The 24,679-nt window shown below is 42.3% G+C and overlaps 1 protein-coding gene across 7 annotated transcripts; it reads left to right on the forward strand.

The window, feature by feature from the left end:
• The first annotated feature begins 377 nt into the window (after nucleotides 1–377).
• Nucleotides 378–22,966, forward strand: LOC117453563 (catenin delta-1-like). Of its 7 annotated transcripts, none has more exons than XM_034092409.1 (22): nucleotides 378–676; nucleotides 6,153–6,274; nucleotides 10,511–10,679; nucleotides 13,283–13,351; nucleotides 13,465–13,584; nucleotides 13,960–14,222; nucleotides 14,421–14,702; nucleotides 14,926–15,166; nucleotides 15,372–15,594; nucleotides 16,074–16,266; nucleotides 16,359–16,476; nucleotides 16,563–16,716; nucleotides 16,929–16,946; nucleotides 17,260–17,328; nucleotides 17,560–17,687; nucleotides 17,894–18,044; nucleotides 18,393–18,585; nucleotides 19,011–19,207; nucleotides 19,323–19,364; nucleotides 19,458–19,525; nucleotides 20,259–20,360; nucleotides 21,173–22,966. In XM_034092409.1, exons 3-21 carry the CDS (start codon nucleotides 10,521–10,523, stop codon nucleotides 20,316–20,318), a joined length of 2,748 nt encoding a protein of 915 aa, XP_033948300.1. In that variant the 5' UTR covers nucleotides 378–676; nucleotides 6,153–6,274; nucleotides 10,511–10,520; the 3' UTR covers nucleotides 20,319–20,360; nucleotides 21,173–22,966. The 7 variants fall into 7 exon arrangements, with proteins under 7 accessions (XP_033948300.1, XP_033948299.1, XP_033948302.1 ...); XM_034092408.1 differs by having other exon boundaries at nucleotides 10,516–10,679; XM_034092411.1 differs by lacking the exon at nucleotides 16,929–16,946 and having other exon boundaries at nucleotides 10,516–10,679.
• The last annotated feature ends 1,713 nt before the right edge of the window (nucleotides 22,967–24,679 follow it).

A 24,679-nucleotide genomic window follows, 5' to 3' on the forward strand; every position in this document is an offset into this window, starting at 1 on the left:
CTAAAGTTAGAGTTAGGAGGGATCCCTAAATAGTTTGGTCATCAAGCATTAAATCAAGTGATTGCAGAGGCTGTTTACCATTAAACTATTTACTGACCGGGCACATGCAGAGGATGTGATGGTAACTGGTGGTGGTGGTTTAATGTGCCCAAAAGTGTTTTCATGTTGATGCGAAATGCGTTTTTTGAACTTCCCTAAGAAATGCAGCTTCCTCTCAGGCTATTGTTCTTGGGCAATCAATGAAATGACAGTGTGTGTGCGTGTGTTAATGTGAGGGAGAGGGGAGCGACAGACGGAAATAAATGGGAGGAGAGAGGAGGTGGTGGGAGGAAGCCTATTTTATCTACTAGTGCAGCATAATTTAAATCCCCCTTCTCGTCTTTTATATTCACACGCTTGCTCATGCAAGTTCGTGTGAACGTTATCTATATTCCCAGTACACTGAATAACTGCGCCCTTCTGGAAACTTGTGACAAACACCTGTATGAGAAGAGGAATTCTACTTGCGCCGTATTTACGGTAAAGCCGATTGTTGATCCCGCCCTCTCTTTGATAGAAAACTCGGTGATGTCGCTTCGTCTTTAAAGAGCTTGACCCAGAACCCAGGGAAGGAGGGGAAAAAACACAAAAAACGGAATAGTCTGTAAGGGGCCCGCAGAGGTTTTCTACAAGCAAGGTGAGTTAATTCATAAATGTTACCAGATGGTTGATAAAGCGGCGGGCTAGTGTTTTCTGTTTTTCACAGATAGTGGGTGCACTGCAGCGTTGGCAAGGAGTGGTCACATTATCGACAGATCAGCAACACGACTCTCCTAGATAGCGTTAGCTCACGATGCTAACGTGAAAAGTTCATACGGAGGCCCGCGTTACCGTAGCCTACCGTGCACACTGTTACACATGATTCACAAGACACTTAGATACCACTGATTGAAATTGAGAATACCGTCTAAATTTGCTTCAAATGCCCCTTTAGCCAAACACACGCTAACTTGTGGCTAATCTGTGTTTGCTAAGCTAACGCTAGCCTCTCAGTATGTAGGTTATTGTGATGCTAACGTAGCTAGACAGCCAAACCAGGTCACACGGGAGCGGAGTGGAGAGGAGAGCTTTCTGGCTAACTGTGCTGAATTATTTCCCCCAAACATTAACATTTATCTGGGCAGTAGCGGATTCACAAAAATAAGCCAACGCTCAAATATCCAGGTCTTTGTTCGTGAGAGTAATTTTATACCCACGTCTTATTGTGGTTTAGCAAACGCGCTGTTCTTTGCTCATGCTCTACCTTGCTATATTACGTTAGCAAATCAATTCACGACAGGCTGTGGGGTTTTGCTAACTAGATCAGGGGAATGCTACCAGTTTTTTGGATTTACAACAGGGAATATAGTGGCATGACAACGTGACGGCCAGGCGGGTTTACAGCACTGAAGTAGAGCTCGTCTTTACATCGGAAGCAGACCGTTTTATCAGTTTAAGCAGATAAGTAGATTTCCACAACTAGACGCTTATCTTTGGTAAGGAGGCCCAAAAGAGAAGAGTGTATTTTAAGCAATGATAAACTGTAAGTGTATTTAGCATTGAGTAGTTTAACTGCAATGTAAGGTACTTTTACCTTATCCTCCACTCCATGTTTACATAAAGTGAGGTTTACACTGCTATATGTATTTTTGCAAGATACTACAAATTATAATTAACTATTAAATTAAAAAAAATATATATATATATATATATTTGAACTACCCAGCAGTATTTTATAAATCGAAATAACCTCCTTCTTCAGCAGCAAACATTAAAGTGCAAAACTATCATACAATAATGTGCCATTCTTCATGCTGTTTACTACGTACATTTTAATTTCTAGTGTATTTATCCTTTTCCGTTAGCAGCATTTATTTTACTTGTATCGTAATACATATTCCAAGTAAGGTTATTGGAAACCTAACAACTTGTTTGACAGCGCATTTAAATGTTAAGCCTGTTTTGTGTATTTGAGTGTAGGTAAGGGTGGTGGTCCTCAGTAGTAGGAGTCTATCACTCATGGGCTTGGCTTTTAAGTTTGTCCTCGTGAACCTGTTGGGTGAGTCATGTGTGGACTTGTTGTGGTAGGAAAATGCCTGGGTGGGAATAACTGTCAGCTTCAGTGTGAACAAATAAACTAGCTGTTTCTCTTGTAAACATGTGCTACATTCAGGTACACATTTCAGTGTAAATTAGTGTATTCTCTACTGTCTTTAAGTTGTATTGTGGTTTATGTTGTGTACAGCATGTGTGTAGGAATCACTGGGCCAGGGCTGTAGTTAATTCAAAGTGATGCAGGTCCCACCACTAATAACACCATGTGTGTCTCTGATCACACAGGTATCAGCCGTTCTCGACTACTCGTCTCAAAGTCGCTGTTTGATTGTTGATGTATGCTCCAACGCCGACTGTAATTGTGTCTGCTCCCTTTAGGTGTGCAGGTTAATCCACAAAGGGCCTAGCCTGTGTGTTTGTCTATGTACGTGCGTGCACGTTAACGTCATGTGTGTATGTGTTGGGAGGTAAGTGGATTAGCTGGCCAAAGCTTCAATCCCATTACAAACCACGCTCAGTTTAAACCAGCTCTGGTGGCATCACACTGAGCTATTGGCGAACAGCCTGTCTGTGACCTCGAGATGCACGAACAGTTGTGCTCTTTGACAGTGAATGTGTTGTTTCAGTGGGAGTTTTTGCTGATGATGGCAGGTGTAGGGGCTTATTGAAGTAACCAGAGTTTCATTAACTTAACAAAGACTGCATTGTTGGTTACGTGTGCATATGATCTCGGATGTCTTCTGACAGGGTTGAGTGATTCATGCTGACTGATGGCCACAAAATAAGATGTAGATCTGTGACTCGTGTTGTGTCAGGGCTCGATCAGATGTTTGAAGCGTATGTGTATGTAGTTGACCTTAAGGCATCATGCTTGACATTTTTGACCATTTGTTGGCGTCATTTTTGTGACAGCGAAATGTTCGTTTTTCACTGTTTTTGTTTGCTGCTGATGGTACATTTAACATGTGGATTAAAGGAAGGCTTATTATCTTTATGTATAACAACATGGTTCGATCCATTTCTAATATCTTATTTCAAAATGTCCTTTTTGTATTGCTTTACCTGAAATACACTTTTATGATCTTGAAAATATCTAGGACAGAAAGCAAATCAGTATGGTTTTTAATATTTAGGGCCCGAGCACGGAGCGCTAGGACCCAACGGCGTCCTAGCACGAAGTGCGAGGAACCTATTGTTATTATTTTTGTTATTCTTTATTACAATTGAAGAAGAAAAAACGTTAGTCTTTGATAAACAGCCTAAAACCTACAGATAATCAATCAATTATTGTACAGGGAGTGAAAAAAAACAAACCTTTTCATATCCGAGACTTTGAAACCAGCCAATATTTAAACGTTTTAGCTTCAATCGTATGACTTATCAGTTACCAAAATAGATTTGACCTGCCAGTTGACTAATACATCTTATTTCCAGTATGAATATTCAGAAATTAGGGAACAACCTAAATATAATAACTTTAATTAAAAGATTATGAAAATGAGTTGATACTGCCAAATTCACATGGATACTTTATGAGAAGTCATGATAGCAGAACTGAACACTTTGGATGGAGAACAATATAAGCAAAATGGGAAATGGTGTGTGGTCTTGTGATCAGCATATTGACCATAGGGAATTTTCACAGCAAAGACTTCCTTTTAACCATCAGAAGGTGGTTAATTAAAGTGTACATCCTATAGGCTCTTGTGGTATTGCATAGAAGCAGGTCTGTTGAGGAAGATGGTTTCTGGTGAGCTTAAGTGGCCGCATTGTCCCTTTACTCATCTCTGACGTCCAATCCATAACATCCTGTTTCTCAGGAAGTGGGTTAGAGGGGAAAGGGGAGGGAGTGGTAATGGGACGGCTCTGATTGTTTTCATTGTTCAACGAAACTAACCGCTGACTTTCAAGGCCAAACTTACAGCCGTGAGAGGGGAAGGCGTGTGGAGAACAAAAGTCAAGAGCGACATTAACTTGACCCCCGACAGTCACATTCAAACAGATGCAATGGCACTCAAATGTTTCAAATGCTAATTATTGCTCTCCATTTCTTTTCACACTTGCCTTTATGCTCTCAGTTGCACAAACTTCTTAATGTTTCAAAAACCTCCCAGACTGACAGCTGCACATTCTCTCCTCTGACTGTGGCTAAAACACACGCACGCACGCACGCACGCACGCACACAATCACATTCCCCAGTACAGTTGCCAAGAAATATCAATCACAGTTTATAATTCATCACAGTTGCACTCATTAGTGAAACACGATAGTGGTTAGCCTGTATATGATTATTTGTTCCAACTGAGATTACATGAGGAGCGAGGCAGTCTGTGTTTACATGTGGCATAACATTAAGGAAAGATGCCAGATGAAATGCATTTAAGTAGTTTATTCCTTTGGGTAATTGCGACCAGTGAACTTGACTCGACAAAACTTTAACGGCCAACACAGAACACTAAAGGTTATTAGCCAGTGTCCTGCTTAGGTCGCTTTACAGCGGATGAGTGGGAGGGCTGCTTTGCTGAATTGGCAGGAGACAATGCTAGGAATGCAAGATTAGCTTTTATTCAGCTCTCCTTTCCTTATCTCTACCCCCCTCTTACACTGCTGTGTATTTCACTGCCTGTCTTTTTCCTTGCTCGATTTGTTTGCAGCTCTTGGTCTCTTCATCTCTGTCTGTCTCTCTGTAGGGTATAATATCAGCCCTGTCCTGGCTATGACCATATATAGGCATTTGTGGCTCAGGACTGCGCTGTGTGATTTGCTCAGGTGGGAGGTTATAGCTCTGGGGCGCCACAGCCACTAAGCAAAGGATAGTGTGTGTATGTGTGACATCATGTCTTCCTGTCAGTCAGACTTAGCCCGCATGCAAATCCTGGTTTTGGTTCTGACAAATTCCTTTGTCTTGCGAAATAAACTGCAGCCACTCCTTGTTTTCTCATCAGGCCTTCCTACTTTTTTCCCACACTGGGAACACCCCAAGAGAAACCACAAGTAGTATACGTATAGGAATGTTTTCTTTGTCCTTGATTTGACCGACATACAGGATCAGACACAGCCTCTCCATGCTTCATTTTACAAGCGAAATGGTGTCGTAATAGTCTGTCTTATCAGTTAAACAGTGCGATCACCATGTCTGCCTTCTTAATTTGTTTGCACAATCTGATGCAGGTGAAACTGTGAGTCATTCGTCACCATCTCTACATAATCTTATTACACCTATGCTTGTTAACACTACCTGTCGTGCACACAAACACCTGTTGCCTGAAATATAAATGCAGGTCCTTGTTTGCAGCCCAAATGTCTCTGTACCAGATTGTCAGAAGAGTACATCTGTGCATGTTTGGGAGACAGGGAGGCATTTAGAAACTGAAATTCGGTCGCCCCTCCTCTACCTTGTCCAACCGGTCATGCAGGTGTGTGGGTGGCAATGCCTGTGTTTATTCACCTTTCAAACCAGAGCCGATGAGGAGCCAGGGTGCTGAAGCAAAGAGTGTATCAACAGATAAGAGGATCTGAGTCTCCACTTGTTTGGCTCCGCTATAACAATGTATTTTTCTCCTAGCCCAGCCAAGATAACAAAGAGACGTAGGGGGAGGGATAAAAGGCAGTTGAGTTGAGCGAACACGAGTAGCGGACTGAAAGAGCTTAGAGGTAGATGAAAAGAGGAAAGGCTGGGTACTTTAAAAAAATGCAAGGTGAAGAAGGAGAATAAAAGATCGAGTCGATAAGAGAACATATGGTTCTTGAAGAATGTTCCCATCTCTAAAATCCTTTTTCTCTTTATGCTGACGGTCGATGTTCTCTGGCCCAGAGAAAGCTGCAGGTTTGGTCAACTTCCCACAGCCTGCTGCCGTACGCAGGCCAAATGTTGAGTAAATACAGGGTGTGTCTAAAGGCTGAAGCTACTGTATGCCTCGGTCTTGTGCTGTGTTTTTTTTTTTCTGCTCACAAAGCAAACACTCCTATTGACACGTTTGTACGGTATTCTCACCAAGTTGCTGTTTTTCCAACCGAGGTGCTTTGAATCTCAAACGGTTCTCTCTTTCTCCCTTTTCCCTCCCCTTTCTCTCTGCAGTCCATTCCTTCTGTTTCTGGGCTTGGTGGTTCATTGACCATCTACTCATGAGCAACTAGAGCTCAACCTCTGACCTTGGTGTGATCTCTCACCTCTACTACCAAACCACGCCCAAGGTGAAGGTGTGTATTTCAGATTTTCTCTGCAATGAGCTTTGATAATATGTTTGTGCTTAACTCTCCTTGGAAATAAATGTTGTGTTTTTGGTGTAAGGCTCCAAAATATATTGTTTCTCCTCTTTATGTTGAGCAGGCCTTGTCCTCTTTGTTTTTTTTACCCAGAAGGTCTCTATCATTATAAATTGGTGCTTGAATGGTTCAATTTGTGATGTAGGACCATGGTGATTCCTTAACATCCTCCCAATGCTATGGAAACCACAATTATCGCATATAAATGTCATAAAATATACATGTACATTAGGGCTGTGTGATTATGGCAAAAATCATAATCACAATTATTTGGGTCAATAATTGATATCACGATTATTTTGACGATTATTCATTGACCATTTATTGAACTTTAAAACAAATAATATTTTACCAATAAACAAGATCAACAAATATGTTGGAGCGCACTTCCAAAACCATACTAAACATATATTATTAATATGATAAATAAAAATAAATTGGACTAAAATAAATCAAATCAAATATGTTGCAGTGCACTGTCACAACCTACTGAAAACTCCTTAACATATAGCCAACATTTTGGTAAAACATATTCATTATTCCACTCAGTTAAACGTTGAAGGCTGGCCAACCGTCATGGTCCAGAAGTAACAGGAAATAAATGTTGAACTAGAATTTAAGACCAAATAAAAATGTTTAGGCCACCATGGCAAATGCTGGTAAGGCTGCTCACGTCATCTCGTAACGATTTTTTGCAAGAAACACCAGCCTGTTTACATGGTCTAGTTTCAGAGATGAGCGCAGGCAGGTGACAAGCCACCTGTACTGAAGACCCTCAGCCACGCCCCGACACATGGGGTGACGCCGGCCAATCACAAAGCTTTGATGCGTTCAAGTGCATTATTCTGGCACAGGAAGATTATGTTACAGGACATTAGCGATAAAACAGAATATTGTTGTTCTATTTTTAGACACATCTCGCGATCGACTGGTTGGGCACCCCTGGGCTAGACCATAGGTCCGTTATGGTAGCAAAGTAGTCAGCTGAAGCCACATCTCTCTCAACTTCCCCACGGCATTTGTCATATAGTGCAGGCAGCGCAGACCTGCTGAAATAATACCGAGACGGCATCGCGTAACGCTTGTCCAACGTGTTGACAAGTTGCTTAAAGGAATGGTCCACTCATTAGATAATTAATCAAAACTTCAGTATTTAGTGAAACGTTATGTTTAAACCATACCCTGAAGAAATCAGCGATATTCCCCGGTAAATAATGATTTTATAGCTCTTTTTTATCAAGACCTGTATATTCCGTCTGGCCGCCGCCATGTTTGCCATTTTCAGTAGTCACGTGATGGTCGTGACGTCATCCATGCGTTCACTTTGTCAACACACGGAAACATGGTGGAGTATTTCAGTTCAGACTCGTCAGCAGAGGAACACGTTTTGACCAATGTGAAGAGATTGGATGGGGGAATTCAGCCATACATATCAGTATGACAATACGACACCCTCTGTCCGTAGACCCTCACATCGTACAAGGAAAAACTTCCGAAGAAAACCCCCAGTTTAAAGGGAACATGGGAGAAACCTCAGGGAGAGCAGCAGAGGAGGGATCCCTCTCCCAGAACGGACAGACGTGCAATAGATGCCGTGTGTAAATTGAAAAGATAATACATTTGCAACATAGGTAGTCCAAATGTTTGGAAATGCATGTGTGTGTATAATGGGAAGATGATATAAGATACTATATGTATGCATGTAGTACCACCCTTACTAGCGATTCCCTCTCTAGTTTAGCATACTTATCTTCGTTGTCCCTGGCCATAGAATCACGATTTTATGGGGCCGGAAAAAACTGGGGTAAAATACACACTAGCCGGTACTACGCTATATGGAAAGGCCACCAAAAACTGTCCTGGCCTGGACGTTAAAGGACGTTAAAACGGGGCTAGCCGCTGCAATGGAAATTCGCTATAACATACCTTACTCCGAGCACTACTTCTGCTCCTCCGTCGCTTCACACTAGCAGAGGGCGATTTCTCAACTGGCCGAACTGGTGTCCTGGTCGGTGATGACACCAGAAAGACCGATGGTACTGCATCTGCATTAAGTAATGGTTGTTCCATAAATCCCATGTTATGTTTTATCATACTCTCAGAGTAGTCGTCCGGAAATTTGAAATGTTCGCTGCATACATGAGCCTGTGAATCTCTCGGTTCGGGCCGGCCACATTTCACTAGCCACTGCCTCCGAATGTACTTCTTACGCTTACCTTTTGGCAACAGATGGAACCGAGCATTCCGTGGATTGTTCCTATCAGAATTGTGGCAATATTTCGCGATACAGTGAGGCATATTTGAAGAGAGAAACTACAGTAAATAACATGGAGATCAACGTGTCCTCGAAAACCAAACGCATGGTTTACGTCACGTCCGGAAAATGGCGGCGCCCACAGTGTTGTTATTTCGGTATATAATCAGTTTAAAATCACTGATAATGTCATCGGATTAAAAAAAAAAAGAGAGAGAGACTGGCAGAGACTGGTCTGTTTTATCGGATGATAATTATTTAAAAATGAGTGTCATGAGCATACCATTCCTTTAAAGCCCTGGTTGCTAACAGTGCTAACTGGGCACATATCTTTAGCGATGTGAAATGTAATGACAAAGTACTTGCAAATAGTGGAAATAGTTTTACCCTTCTTTTTAACGAGTTGCTGCTCTTGTTCTGACATCTTCGCTCGCGCTGAACACTCACAACACATGTCACTCCCACGTGGCCGAGTGGGCTTTTAGGGAGGGGCGAAAGCGCACCCAGCAAAATAATCGTATTTTGTCAATTATGCTGTTTTCATAATCGTCGCAAGCCATAATCGTAATCGCGATTAAAATACGATTAATTGCACAGCCCTAATGTACATGCAGGTGACTGAGGCGAGACACCTTTTGTATTTCTCATAAAAGGAACATGAGGTTTTGTTTAGTCTTCTGTCAATATGCCAACAGTGTTTTGCTTTGCAAAGTCTACACACTGCAGAGGATCTATGCCAAAATCTCTTTGTCTGTCTGTTAGACGGTATTTATTGTTGTGTATGAGAGGGTGAAAAGCCTAGAGGACGCCTCCATAAATGCCCTAAGTGGCAATGGCTTTATTGATCTGCATGCTGGGGATGGTGATATTGATCAATGTAATGTTGCAATAACTCTCCATATTATCTTGTTCAATTTGTTGCTTGCAATATTAATGATCAATGCAATAACCAGGGTTCAAAGACTCCCTCCACCATCACTACCCTCCTGCTACAGCTTTTGTCCCGTACAGTGTCTACTGTCTGACGTGAAATGTACAGTATCATGTGTCCTGGGATTTATGCTTTTAATAGTACCAGTTGAGAAGTCTATTATTATTCTACTTTATTTTATGTTCACATAGTGCCACCCTGAAGTTATTTCATTGTTGGCAGTGATTCTTTCAACACATGTTGTAATGTAGGTTTATTCAGTGCTGACATGCTCATGTAACCGTATCCCTAACGGCAGCATGACATTTGAGCAAGTTAACCTCCTTTTTACGTCTGTGTGCTGGGAAAAGCTTGAATGAATGAGTCATTGCACTATGACAAGTTTTCAAAGGAACAGACTTTCAACACAAGAGCTCAGCATAGTCTGGGAAGGTTTCCTGCCTGAGGTTTAGCCAGAAACCCGTCTTTACTGTTGGTGTGTAATTATTAATCACTGTGTTTGAAGCATTGTGAAATCCCTCGATGACCGTTCCAAGAAAACATCTCGATCTCAGTCACCAAACAAATCTGATTTATCAGATTGCGTAATAGTAGGAATGCTGGAATCACAACGCAGATCTTTTTCATCTAATTGCAGAAAACTAGCAGATAAAATGCAATGCAGACATAAAATATACACATTCTCTGGGCATAATAAGAAAAACAACTTCAACTCATGTAAACATGCCATATTTATAAAATCTTCACATTATTATAATTGTTATCTGCCAATACCAATGTCATACCTCTATCGGGCATCCTTAGTTGATAGCCCTTCCTATTTTTTTTTTTTTATCAGCCCAAAACAATCCAGCAGCTGCTGAATCTTGCTATACTTTCTTTGGAGAGGTGTGTCTGTGTTTCCATAGCCACCCTCTCCCTGTGCTGTAGTCGGTACCAGGCTTTATGGACGTGAGTAACGCCCCCCCTCTCTCCCATGGGGCAGTGTAGTGTGTATGGAGCAGTGTGAGAGCGCAGCGGCTCTGCTGGAGTCGGTCAGGGAGCAGGAGGTGCAGTTTGAACAGCTGACCCGGGCGCTGGAGGATGAGAGGAGGAGAGTGGGCCTCCCCGCCACCAGCCCCTCGACCCTGGGTCGCCCCCTCCCTCACACACAGGTAACACTCCCCAACAAACATCGCCATCCAGAGTCTCTCATTGACATCTGCGTCCCCCATTTTTTTTTTTTCACTCAACTTCCAATCAATGGATCATCACTTGCTCCATCCAATCCTCCAAATGTTCTCCATCCATCATTCATCCCTTCTCCGCCTGCCTCGTTTCCACCAGAGGTGTGTGTGTGTGTGTGTGTGTGTGTGTGTGTGTGTGTGTGTGTGTGTGTGTGTGTGTGTGTGTGTGTGTGTGTGTGTGTGTGTGTGTGTGTGGTGTGTGTGTGTGGTGTGTGTGTGTGTGTGTGTGTGTGTGTGTGTGTGTGTGTGTGTGTGTGTGTGTGTGTGTGTGTGTGTGTGTGTGTGTGTGTGTGTGTGTGTGTGTGTGTGTGTGTGTGTGTGTGTGTGTGTGTGTGTGTGTGTGTGTGTGTGTGTGTGTGTGTGTGTGTGTGTGTGTGTGTGTGTGTGTGTGTGTCCCAGCTGCAAACACATCTGCGCATCGTTCCACTTCTTTTAACATGCCTGAGATGGCCACCCTCACATTTCCAGCATGCCTCCGCTGTCACTCACCGGATGACAAACACAAATACACTTTTCAGCGGCCCCTGCTGAGGAATGTCAGTTATTCTCCGGTCTGCTCCAGAATATTGCGTTATCACGTGTGGTCATCTATTGTGCATGTGTCGCATACTCCTGCATCCCTCGTGGTTTCTCATTCAACCTGAAGGATTTTGTTTCTTTCCTTTTTTAAATGTTTTAATCAAGCTATTTAACTGCTTCTGTTCTTGCTAAAGACTGAGTATTCTTGTTTGCATGAAGTCATATAATTGTTGGTTGAACATCAATGATATTGCAAGCTCCTTGATGAAGATGTGTAATAAAATGACTAGTGCTTATCATGTTTGTATGGTTGCGCAAAGGAATGATAATATGCATTTATCGGGCTTGATGTAATTCATATGCTGTTTATTTTCTCAATTGTATTTATTTAGTTGTCTATACAATGTCAGAACATTTTCACAGAAATCCTCTTTACAAGTTCCTAGAGTTATTTTACTTTGAAATGGTCCTACCGTATCCTTCCATTGTCAAGCGTTTTGATAAATACAATCACAGACTTATAAACTTAGGTGTCTGTAGGCTTGTGAAGCGGATTAAAGAAGACCCATTATCATTAACAAAGACGGGCAGGCAGTTTAGCATTTGACATACAGAGTAAACTAGTTTAAACTCTGTTCCTAAATATTTGTCTTCCTTAAGGGCTCTGTGACATAGATTAGATATCATGTTGTGTCTCTTTGAATCATTGGAAGTTTTAGATTAGTGTGCTGCAACTGGAAGATGAAGGCTAAAGATACACTATCTTAGTTTTTGGCCTTGACGAGAAGAACAGTTTATAAATGAGCAGGTATTATAGGAAGGTCCAGCTGTAGAGGAAGTATCCTTTTCTGATATAAAAGTACACTTCCCATTGCTTGTTATTAACAACCCTGCCTCCTTGTGGACATTATGTAAAGTGCAGTATAACATACTGCAAATAAAAAGAGAAAGTCAGTGTTTGTTAAGGTTCATAACGTAGTTTTTAATTGCAATGGTCTGCAGTGTCAATGCAACCGTACACAGTAAACCCTGGTTTAGGAGACACGGTTATGGTCAGAGTTCAGCAGCGGCAGAGAAAATGCATACACATATGTTAATTTCCATTTGTATTGAAGAGAGACTTCTATATTACTCTGCACAAACACTTCCCCAAAGGCAACATGTCACAACGGGCTGAAAATAAAAGGAAAAAGCATCAATCAAACAATGAAATTACAAGTAAAATGCAACATAAAAGTTGTGCATTAAGTGTGTTTCATTCAGTTTCTCCTTGACCATATTAAACATTAAAATCACTGAAACATTTATCTGTTGAATGTGTAAAGCAGTGAATGGTGAACTGGGAAGAAACGCACTTTCTTCTTCTCATACACAATGCGACAGTGTACCGCTAAAAGTATCTCGACAGCTCCTGCATTTGTGAGCTTTAGTTATGCATTATGTGCAACAATCTACATACCGTGTGTACTGGACCGTGATTGTAAGGCAAAAATTCACAAACCGTTCGTCATGACCGTCGGTAGTATGAATGAAATGCTGAAAGTAACCCAGGGTATTAACACAGTCTTTTCCATGCTGGGGATAGATTTTCAAAGTATCCCCATTGCATTGTGCACATGTAATTCAGCTGGAGGCTGTTGCTGATAGCTGAGGCTTGCATGAGTGTTACTCAGGGTTAGGTAGAAAGCCTCCAAGTTATACAGTGTGACAGTCATTGGTTATGTAACCGAATACAGCAGGATGAAGTAGGGTGTGAGGATGAGTGGCTGTACTCCAAAATGTCCTCCCTCATGTCTGGCAGTGATTCACAGACCATAAACATGCAGGGACAGTTTGGTCAGCAGTGAATGTGCTTCAGCAGCAGTAATATCATCTGGGAGGTTGTAAGACAGTAGACAGCACTGGCTACTGTGAATCATGCCTTGACCTCACTTTATTATGTTGTCTCAGCTAAACTGTAAGATATTTATTTCTTATTTTAATTTCACATGTGTCTTTCTCTTTCCTACCAGAACGGGCGTTTAGGTGATGCAGACATAGAACGACTCAAACTGATTGACTCGTACATAAACGGCACACAGGTTTGTGTTTTTGTGTAGTTTTTCATGAAAATGTACATTTGTCTTTTATTTATAGCAGTAAGAGCGAGTGACTTAAAAGAGCCAATGATTAAAATAAGCTTTTGCATATACAGTACAGAATGGTGGACCCTGCACACGGCGCGCTCGACGAGAGCTACACACCAGAAGACGACTCACAGGAAGTGCACTCAGTCTTTTCTGACGAGGGAACCGCACGGCGGCAGGATAATGGCGTAAGTGATTATAAAACTATCACCGTGTGGTCATCAGGCTTTGCCTACAAAGGCTTGTGTGGATCAAGTTCACAAAATGTAACCATTTTTTATTGCGGCTGAATTTGTTGTAAGTTAAGCTACGCATCTAAGGGATGTTGCATCACCTGATGATACTCAAACCCTAAGCAGTATAATGAGTCAAATGAAATGTTAACATGTTTAAAACCTTTATTAGGTGACAAGCTGACTGCATGATGGCACGATGTTCCTTCACAACTTCATGATGCTCCCAAAATAGTTTCTTTATTATTTTGAGAGACCCCAAGTGGCATGGCATATCATATTGTGCAATTAAACATACTTTGATACAGTTCTCATGTTGCTCTCCTGCAGATGAAGAAGCCAATCTCACGCACAGTCCTGCCCTCTGACTCCATGTCGATTGACGGGGGCTTGTCGGTGTCTGGGATGGGGGGTTACAGCGCCACACTGGACCGCTCCTACAGGCAGGCTGTCCCGTCAGACTACCCCACGGCCACAGTGCCCAGAAACTACCACTACGCCCCTGTAGGGGGATATGACGACTACCGGGGGGGCCCGCCATCAGAGGCATACACCAGCCTGAGCAGGGGCTCGCACATGGACGAGCGCTACAGGTATAAGACCCCTGAACATGGTGCTCTGAATGATTTATTTGTTCGGGAATTATTTCCTTCAAGCCATACAGTACATTTACTTTATTTTCTGAGTGGACACAAAGCATATTTCCCTGTTGTTGTTGTTGTTCTTCATCAAAAAACGAGGTTAATAAATACAGTCTCACTTAACCACTCCTCACCCCCTTCTTCCCCCAGGCCAGTTGACGGCTACCGGACCCTGGACTCGGGCTACCGGGCCCCCAGCCGCCAGCAGTTGGACCCGTACGCAGCGCAGCCCCAGGTGAGCCGGGGGATGAGGGCCCTGGGCTCGGCGCTGGAGGTGCGATACGGCCATGGCCACTACGGCCTGGAGGATGACCAGCGCAGCGTGGGATATGATGACTACGGCATGGGGCCCCCACCCATGCACCCCGGGGGCTACGGCACCATGCCAGGCCTGGGTCGCGGCCCCGCTGCTATGGACAGAAGAAGACTGAGGTAAAACACAAAAGCAACACCTGATATTTCTTTCCCATTTTGGTTTTATTGTTTAACGCAGTAATCTACTGCCTGTTTGCTTTTATTTCAATGCTTTAACCTGTAAAGAAAGTAAGAAATGTGCTAAAAGTGCCTTGCTTTGAGTTAATGTTAAACTCCGAATATGTTTCTAGAGACTCGCCTAACAAATGTTTCTCTGTTTATTCCTGTCTGCCACATGCAGGAGCTGTGAGGATACTTTGGACGGTGACGTCGTTGGAGTTGACCCCTATGCCTGGGGCGTTCCCATGACGATGGAGAGGGGCAGCATGGCTTCACTGGACAGCACGCTGAGGAAGGGTCCGCCTGGTACATGGAGACAGCCGGAGCTGCCGGAGGTCATTGCCATGTTGAACTACCGCCTGGACCCCGTCAAGATCAACGCTGCCGCATTCTTGCAGCACCTCACATTCAAAAATGATAAGGTGAGCAAGGAATGCCTGTTATTTGATCTGAGGAAAAACCCATGGATGACTCAGTGCTTAAATCTAATAAATGTGTGGCAACCTCTGATAAGTCACTTAACCAATGGTCTGTTTAAAAAAATAAAATAATGGAATTCTGTTTTTTATTGTGTCTATATGGCAAATCCTTGATGGCAGCTTGATTTATATTGCTTGTGTGTTTTAGGTTAAGTCAGAGGTGCGGCGCCTGAAGGGCATCCCGTCCTTGGTGTCGCTGCTCGATCACCCCACTAAGGATGTGCACCACTCGGCCTGTGGAGCACTAAAGAACATTTCATTTGGGAGGGACCAAGAGAACAAGATCGCCATCAAGAACTGCGATGGAGTGCCCGCTCTGGTCCGGTTACTGAGGAAAACCCACGACCAGGACCTCACCGACACGATCACAGGTAACGCATCATGTGACGCTAGAGTAGATCAATTGTGTTGTTTATTATTGACTTTGTTATGAGTTGTAGCAAGGAGTTATTCATGGGAAAACATATAAATGTTATTTAATCAAACATGGATGAGACAAAAGGTCTTATCATGACTACAGCTATTGATTATTATAGCAATGAGTATTTTACCGATAATTCAAACATGTTATCGGATAAGAAAATGTATTGCAATAATAAACATGAGCAAAGTCGCTTTAAGTGAATTAATTGGTTTTCCTATCGGCACTAACTCATTTCGTGCCATTTTGTACTCTGGATTTAAAAAAAAAAGTGTTTTCTGAAATGTATAAAATAATAATCATATGGAGTTTAAGGAATGACTTTAGCCCTAAATCACTTTAGTTATTATTAATTATTTGAAGGGCCACGTACTATTTTTTTTTTTTTTCATTGCGGTGAGGGTAACAAGGTTTATTATTTCGTCCCAGGCACATTGTGGAACCTCTCGTCCCACGACTCGGTAAAGATGGAGATCGTGGACCACGCCCTGCACGCCCTCGCCGACGAGGTGGTCGTTCCTCACTCCGGCTGGGAGCGAGCGAGCCACGGGGGGGAGGAGAGCTGCAAGCCTCGCCATCTGGAGTGGGAGACCGCCCTGACCAACACTGCCGGCTGCCTTAGGTATGCAAAGGGTTCAATGGATTAAAAGCCAACAAAGTCAAAGAAGAAAAAGAGCTATTTTGAATGCTTAAAATTCTCCCTCTGTCCGGCAGGAATGTGAGTTCAGAGCGCAGCGAGGCTCGGCGAAAATTGCGGGAATGCACAGGATTGGTGGATTCTCTTATGTATGTTGTCCAGTCACAGATAAACCGCAAAGATGTGGATAACAAGGTACCCGTTCACTTCAGTTTTGACAGATTTTCCTGCCCTGCTCTCTACTTCTGTCTCCATTTTGATCTTCTCTTCTCGCCCTGCAGTTGGTGGAGAACTGTGTCTGCCTCCTGAGGAATCTTTCCTATCACGTTCATCGTGAAGTTCCTGGCTGTGAACGTTACGCAGAGACCGCGCCCGTTAACCAGGGGCCGGTCCCTGCCAACAAAGGGGGCTGCTTCGGCTCTCGAAAGGGCAAAGGTCAGTGTGAGACAGCGGAGTGTTGCATTGTGTCCATTTGGTGTTGAAAAAGTGGTTGCGTTGCTGGTGGCTTTGAGCTTGTTGGTGGTGGAAGCACCTGTGGCTGTTTTTCAAACTCTACAACTCTTTCCCCCCTACTCCTCCTCCTCCTTCCTCCCCATCTTTCTTCCTGCCCTCCTTCACTTCACCTCCTCTCTCTTTGCTGTGTTTAGATGAGTGGTTTTCAAAAGGTAAGATTCTCCTCTTGGTGTTGGCAAACTTTTGAAAGTATTGACCACTCTGTCATCACTCATTTCACTTGTGGAAAATAGTACTTGTCGAATAAATAGGATTTCACATCCCGTTCATAAGCATGATCACCTGATGTCACGTAAACAACGTTGCATGTTCACAGTGCTTGTTCCACTGGTTGCATGGTTATATTCCCCATACTAATGAGCCAGAGTAAAGGAATGAGGATAACTGAATGCTATCTCAACCAGCTGCACACAAAATCAATCTTTCATGTTCTCCCTTTTTTTTAAATCTAACTTCTTGCTGCAGGAAAGAAGGATGGAGATGATGGGAGCGGAGATGTGGTCGACATTCCAAAGAGGACAACACCTGCCAAAGGTATCGTTTCTCTTTCCCTTCAAAGCATTTTATAATTGATTAGATAAATAAGGGATCATTCTTTAAGATAATACAAGTCTCATCCCAAAATGTGTGTTTAAAGTCACACAGATAAACAGTTTGGGCTGGTAGGAATATTGTTTGGAAAAAGGCTTATATGTGGTCAGCACTAATGTTGCATTTTTTCAAATTTGAAATCTAAACCAACACCCCTCTCTCTGTTGGTGTCAGGTTACGAGCTGTTGTATCAACCAGAGGTGGTCCGTGTTTACACATCGCTGCTCAGAGAGAGCAAGAACCCCTCGGTGCTCGAGGCTGCAGCTGGGGCCATCCAGAACCTGTGTGCCGGCCGGTGGACTGTAAGTATCTTTAGTTTTTTCAGCAAACTGAATCAATGCTCTTGGGATTTTTTTGTTGTTGTTGCATTTTAGAGTAACACAGAAAAGTAATCCGATTGTTTTTGTTCTGTCGAAGCAAATATGATTAGTTGGTTGTAGGTCCATGAAGTTACTGTGCTGTACGTGTGCTGTAAAAGATATTAATAAATGTCTCCATGTGTTTTCAGTATGGTCGCTACATCAGGGCCACAGTGCGTCTGGAGAAGGGTCTCCCCATGATAGCGGAGCTGCTGGCTCATGGCAACGACCGCGTGGTGCGGGCAATGTCCGGAGCTCTGAGGAACCTCTCCATCGACAACCGCAACTGCCAACTGCTCGGTATGGATGTGTATTGTGCTACCAAATGAGTTACAAAATACTCTGTTGTTCTAATGGAATATAGCTTGCACTTCTCTTTTGTCCTCCAACCTTGAAGGTTGTATTGCCCCTTGTTCTGTGGGCAAAAGCTGTGCTTAAAACATACTTATTTCAGGCATCTCATCGAAGACCATTGACTTTGAGAGGAGGAAAACAGAAGTGCCGACTCGTTTGTGTTTCAGGACTTCCTGCAGCATTTTGTTTATATGTATTCCTAATACTATAAACGATGTGTGACTTTGATTTTGGATGTTTGCATTGGTATTACTCCCGATACGTTTTTCTCACCTCGCTGCATGTGTTCTTTAGGTTTGCACGCCGTGCCTCACCTCGTGGCCAACCTGCCCGGAGGCCAGAGTCAGTCGGGGCGAACTCTATCGGAGGAGACGGTGGTGTCTGTACTGAGCACGCTCACTGAGGTGCTAGGCAACAGTGTGGAGGCAGCAAAGACTCTCCGAACCTCACAGGGCATCGAGAGGCTGGTGCTCATCAACAAGGACGGGTGAGTGTCTGCAAATAAGCTAAGAATAGAGTAAGTAGAAAATGGAGCATTCAGGATGCAGCTTATTGCAAACCCAACATTTAATCTTTATTATACAACGATGCTTTTATGATAGCAAGACAGATACTTGAGCAGTTTATAACAAAATCAATATCCATACCTTACTGTTATTGCAAACAAACATTTGAATGATTCTTTAACAAAGCTGAGACTTGAAAGAAAACTGTCTTTTTTTTCCAGCTTTCCAACGGTGTTGACTCATTAGATAATAGCCTCAGTCAAAGATGGATTTGAATAAAATGATTTGCTGATCACACATTTCCGAAGTTAAATAGCTCTTTGTGAAAATGCCTGAAATGGCAACTGTGCCAAGATATAAAGCCAACACTTTGCTAAATGTGTGAACGTCTCTGTGCGTCCTGCAGAAAGCGCTCGGAGCGGGAGGTGCGGGGGGCCGGCCAGGTGCTGCAGCTCGTCTGGGCGCACAAGGAGCTCCGCAAGCCTCTGGAGAAGGACGGCTGGAAGAAGACTGACTTCATGGTCAACCTCAGCGCCACCAACGGGCCGAGCACCCGGTCCAACGGCACCTATGAAGACAGCACCACGCCACTGCTGGACAGAGGTCGGTGTTAGGAAATAGTTCACGGTTTAACATGTTCACTGCGCTCAAATTCCACATTTCTTAACTTGAGAAGAAAGTTTAGTTTGATTCGTGACTCTGTTTTGTTTCCTCTTAGGGGAAAAGAGGGACATGATTCCTCTAAATGACCTCGGCCCTGGTTAGTATTTATCATCACTGTTTTTGTCCATAAAAACATCAAGATCATGACGAGATGTTGTATGATTTCCTTCTCATCGTTTTGTTTCCTCAGAGGCGTACTCTACACTGGACCAGAGGGAGAGGAGACACACTCTGGATGAAACCACAGACACTTTACCGGTACCTTAAATCTTTCTCACGCAAATACACAAGTCTGCTCAAGTTGGATTGCTCACTTAACTTCACTAACTCCTGATCTCCTGCACCATTATGAATATTTCCTAACTTTATAGGGATAGTTTGGATGTTTTTGAAGTGGGGTTATGTGAGGTAATTATCCTACATATCCATAGTCAGTACGATCACAGAAACAATGCACTGTGCTGCCGTTGAAGGAGGCAGCAGCAGAACATATTTGAGCCGTATAAAAAAGGGCCTACCTAAAAACAGTTTACCCTATATTTAAAATATTTGACCGCTTTATCTTAGTGCCAGGCGTTCCTTTTTGATGGGGAACAGAAGCTATATTTGCTCTTTTAAAAGCCAGCAGACTCTTTGGACAGAAATGGTCTGGTTTACGGGTCAGCTAACTCCTAAATTGGTTTGTGGGTTTCTCTGACTTTGCAGTAACCAAAATTAACCAAGTTGGCTAAAAAAAAGTTTCACTGCTGCCCGCATCAGTGCATTGCTTTGTTTGTGTCTATTACATGCGTACTGGGGGTTGTGTTGATCCCCATCTACTGTACACAGACCTTGGATCAGTATCTAACACAAACCCCACTTCAGAACATCCAACCCATTTCCCCTTTAATCTTTCCTTTGGCAGTTACCTTTAAAAAAAAAAAAACGTACTGACATTTTCTTTTCTCACTCACTTCCTCTCCCTTTCTCTATCTCTCTGGTCGTCTCTCAGCGAGGGGTGTATGGGGGCAGAAAGGGGTCCTTGCCCCTGTTGGACTCCTACGATGGTTAGCCCTCCCACCTCCCCTCTACCCCCTCTGCATGTAACAGCATGGTATGTCCAACTCACCTCTCCTCCTGCATGGACTCTGAGCTCTGTTCCGCTGTCTGATAACACCGGACCCTCAGTGAAACCTGTCTACATGGTGTACTGAAGCAGCTCACTGTCATGTATTTTAACTTTATGATGCCCCTATGTGACCTGTACATGCTGGTATAGTATGCTGCAAGGTACTCCTTATGCATTGTGGTCCATGCAGTCCTTTTTTAAGACTTTAATCCCTTAGAATTCAAACTGTTATAAGTTCAGTAGTGCCGTCACAATACCAGAACTTGTCGTTGATACCAAAGCTAGTTTTAGTGTTAGAAATATTAGTTACACAATGTCAAAACATTCCTTAAAACAGCTTTGTAACCGTTGCAACAAATATGTTAACTCTTGTGATCTTTGTCCCAAGTTCTGTTGTTTTTAACTTTGTATAGTCCCATCAGTGTTGTTCACACGTTGCTCCATGCCACATGGGTTTATTGATAACAACATTAATCCAAGTAGACTCTGAACACAGTCAATAATGAACCTTTGTGGCATTGAGCCAGCGTGCAGGGTTACCTTTCTTTTTATTAACACTATATCTTTCAGCTGACTATGAAACTTGATGTGAATTACAACCAATTAACAGGGAAAACCAAACTTGAGTTAAACTTGTTTTGATTAAATGTTAGTTAAAGTATTATTGAACACCTGGTTATTGTGATGTGCAGTGTGCCATACGTATACCACATAATGAGTCTCTGTTGTGCCTCCATGTTTATCCTGTAAATGACCAGCTTTAATTTAATTCTAATCGACGTGATTTGCTCCTCCAGAAAAATTGATAGTGTGCATCACCCAGACGGGGCCGTCCCTGCCCTACCACTGCTACTGAAGAGAGAAGATCCAGATGCACAGTCTCTCTCCCTCTCGTCCCCCCCTCCCCTCCTTCTCTATCACCACACAGATGGGATAAGAATATAAGGGTTGGCATCCAAAGAAAAGTGGCCGTGTTGAAGGCAAAACGTTTCATGCAACACACCGTACAGAACCATACAACTACTTTTTACAAACACATTCAATTGTAGCAGCAGAAGTATATGACATTTTAAATTATAATTCTCCTGTAAAGGCAATCACCTTTGTTGACAATCATTTAATTTCGGTGTTGTCCTCTTGCTTTTTTTTTATTCTTTTTTTGCTATCGCCAACATTTCGGTAAATGTTGTCCTGCCAACACCCGCATCCTGATGATGACTTTGTACGTAGAGTAATGTATGGTATATACTGTATATAAAAAGAAAAATGGGATGACTGCATTAGTTTTGGCTCATTAATTTAAATCGTCCTTTCACTGGGACCGTTGGGAGCTTTGGGCCGACCTGTAGATTGAGAATGTTTATAGGGAGTTATTTTCCTGTCTAGAGTTATTTTCTCTCGGTTGGAATGAGCACAGGTGTAGACCAGAAAAGGGCAGGTGTGTGTATATTTGTCATGCCTGTGCCCGTGTGTGTGTGTGTGTGTGTGTGTGTGTGTGTGTGTGTGTGTGTGTGTGTGTGTGTGTGTGTGTGTGTGTGTGTGTGTGTGTGTGTGTGTGTGTGTGTGTGTGTGTGTGGAAATATGGACCTTGGAGCGAGTGTTTTGTGTGCGTGTGCACGGACCAGACCTATAAGACCATGTGTTGATAATTCATCTGTTCATGTTGTCTGTTTTTCAAGGTGTGCTTCTACTCCTGTGACAAAGCTTTGTTTGGTTTAATGTACCAGCTGACTCTTCAAACCTTCATTTCATACTAAAAACGTACCATTTTAGCAGCTGTCTTAGATTTTCAGTCTGGATTCAGCTGACGAGAGCAGAACAGACTTGACTCTGAAATGACAAGCTGGTAACATCACACTCTACTAAGCCACTAAAACATTTTTGACATCCTGCTTCAGAAAACATTCCTGGCTCTACTGTAAAATATTCACGCTATAGATACAACTTGAACTTACCATACCTAGTTTAATCATTATTTAGAAATGAACAAACGCATCATGAGGTTCTCTCTGGAATAATGATTTCCTCTTAACATTTCAAAGAAACCACTGCTTTCTTATTTTATCAATATATCTGTTCATATTGGCATTCTTGATGTGCCATTTTATAAAAGAAAATACTTAAATATGTGACACTAATCCCCTCGGAGAGACTCGAGGTTTAACAGACATATCTGGGAGATATACTGATGTTTAATTTAATTAGGGAGGTGGACAAAAGCACATTTTGGTCTATAATCCATTTGTTTTTAACTTTTTTTTGTTGTATTTTTTTGTATTTTTTCCACTTTTTTTTGTTTGTTTATTTGTTTTTTTATTTCGGGTTTGTATGTATGGGAGTGGTGGGTGAGAGAATTATGCAATGTGTTTTAGTCCCAGTTTCCCCCTGAGTTCTTGTTGAGGCAAAAGAGACCAAACATCTTTGTTTTGTTTCGTTTTTTTACTCTCCACACACAGTATATTTGTAATGTTGCCTATCCATGTAAAATGATGTACCATTCATACCGGCCTTGGCTCTGAGAAGTTGCTTTTTTCAGTAAAGTATGTAACTGGTAATACTGTTTTTATAAATAAAGATCTTTTCTTAGACAAGATTTTGCACAGTGTGATTTATGTGGCTGTGTGGTGAGGAAGGACTGCTGTGATAAACGTGTCTAATAAAAGAGGAAGGTAATCATATCCCCTCACTCATGTTAAGGCAAACTCACAAACCTGACACTGAGATACTCATCCTCTAGCACAGGTACGGGCTAATGTTGCCCGGGCATCGGCCCATTTTCCCTCTGGCTGACCTGCCCCTTTGGAGAGAGTGAAAGTCTTTTTTTCTCTGTTGTGGCCGAATCAACATAAGCCCACAATTAGTATTGTAGCGTCTCGCTGCAATAAAATACACCTTGTCAGCGCTCAGCGCTGTCATCTGCCACCAGTCACGTGACTTTGTTTACAATCTGACAGCTGGAAGCAAAGGAAAGCCCTCTGGCAGCCGGCCTCATATGGCTATGGTGATCATACCAAATGCCTGCCTGGCTTTGGTGGCCAATCCCCGGCTCAATCTGTCCCCAGAAATGTCCCCGTTTTTAAATATGCTTTATAAACACATAGCAAGGTGAAATAAAATTGTAACAAAGTTGATGTTTCAATGGCGTGGTGGTTGTTCGCAGCAATACAATTATTGTAACGTTAGCGTTAGCAGCCTCATTCTTCTTCTACTACTTATTTTACTTCTTCTCCTTCTTGCCCACAAACTTGTGAATGAATATCTCGTTTCAGTGTTAACTCATTCCACAGTATGACCACAAAAGTGTTTTAAACCAGGTACGTTTTTATTATTTATGTTCTATATCGCTATGTGTGTGATTACATGTTTTACATATTGTATTGGTGCAGGTGCGTTAAAGACCCACGGACGTGCACAGACATTTGGAGGGGCTATATTATTATCAGTATGTCTGCACAGCAGTTACAATGGTCAAACTACATTGAAACAATTGTCCCCATATTTTCTTTAATAGTTATAACATTACATATCTTAATGATAAAAAACTAAAAATATACCTTATTTTCATTTTAAAAATCAAGTCACTGAATGCAAGTAGTCGCCTTAGCTTATTTTGTTATGAGACGATGTGAATTACTGTTCAAATTAGTTAATGTAATAATCGTTTGGTTATTTTATGCATAGCCTAATGTTACATTTATGTGCTTAAGAATGCCTTCAAGACAGAGAGAGGAGACTGAAGCAGAGAGAGAGATATCTGAAGGAGGCAACAAAAAGGATTGCAACTTTGCAGAGCTGGATAAAAGGTGCCAGCAGGGCAGCTGCAGGTGAAGCACTGTGATTATGTCAAGCCACTACATAAGTTGGAGTACACTAATAACTCATTAAAACAAATCTTTAAATCAGTGATAAATGCAAAGCCTCTATTTGTGCTGAGTGAAGTTAATATTTCTCTGCTGGGGGCTAACCCGAAGCCTCCAGTTCAGAGCGCATTTGAGAGTTGGTGAACTAGTAAAATACTACTACTGCTGTAGTGTAATATGGATAAGATGGCCAGATAACTGGTTCACAAAGGCTTTATTACAGGTTGTAAATATTCTATACAAGTAGGCAACATATTTATTTTCGCATGAATGACTATATAACCTTCTCCAATCTAAAATGTAACTGACATCACTAGTATTCAGTTGTCTTTGTATGTTTTTATAGCAGTAAATAATTAAGTGTATATGTTACTTAATTCTGATACTAATAATTCTGTTTAAGAATATGAATATATGTAAAACGTTTATTTTGGAGACAGCTCC

This window comes from Pseudochaenichthys georgianus, chromosome 10 (genome assembly GCF_902827115.2).
Source record: "Pseudochaenichthys georgianus chromosome 10, fPseGeo1.2, whole genome shotgun sequence".
Taxonomy (NCBI): Eukaryota; Metazoa; Chordata; class Actinopteri; order Perciformes; family Channichthyidae; genus Pseudochaenichthys; species Pseudochaenichthys georgianus.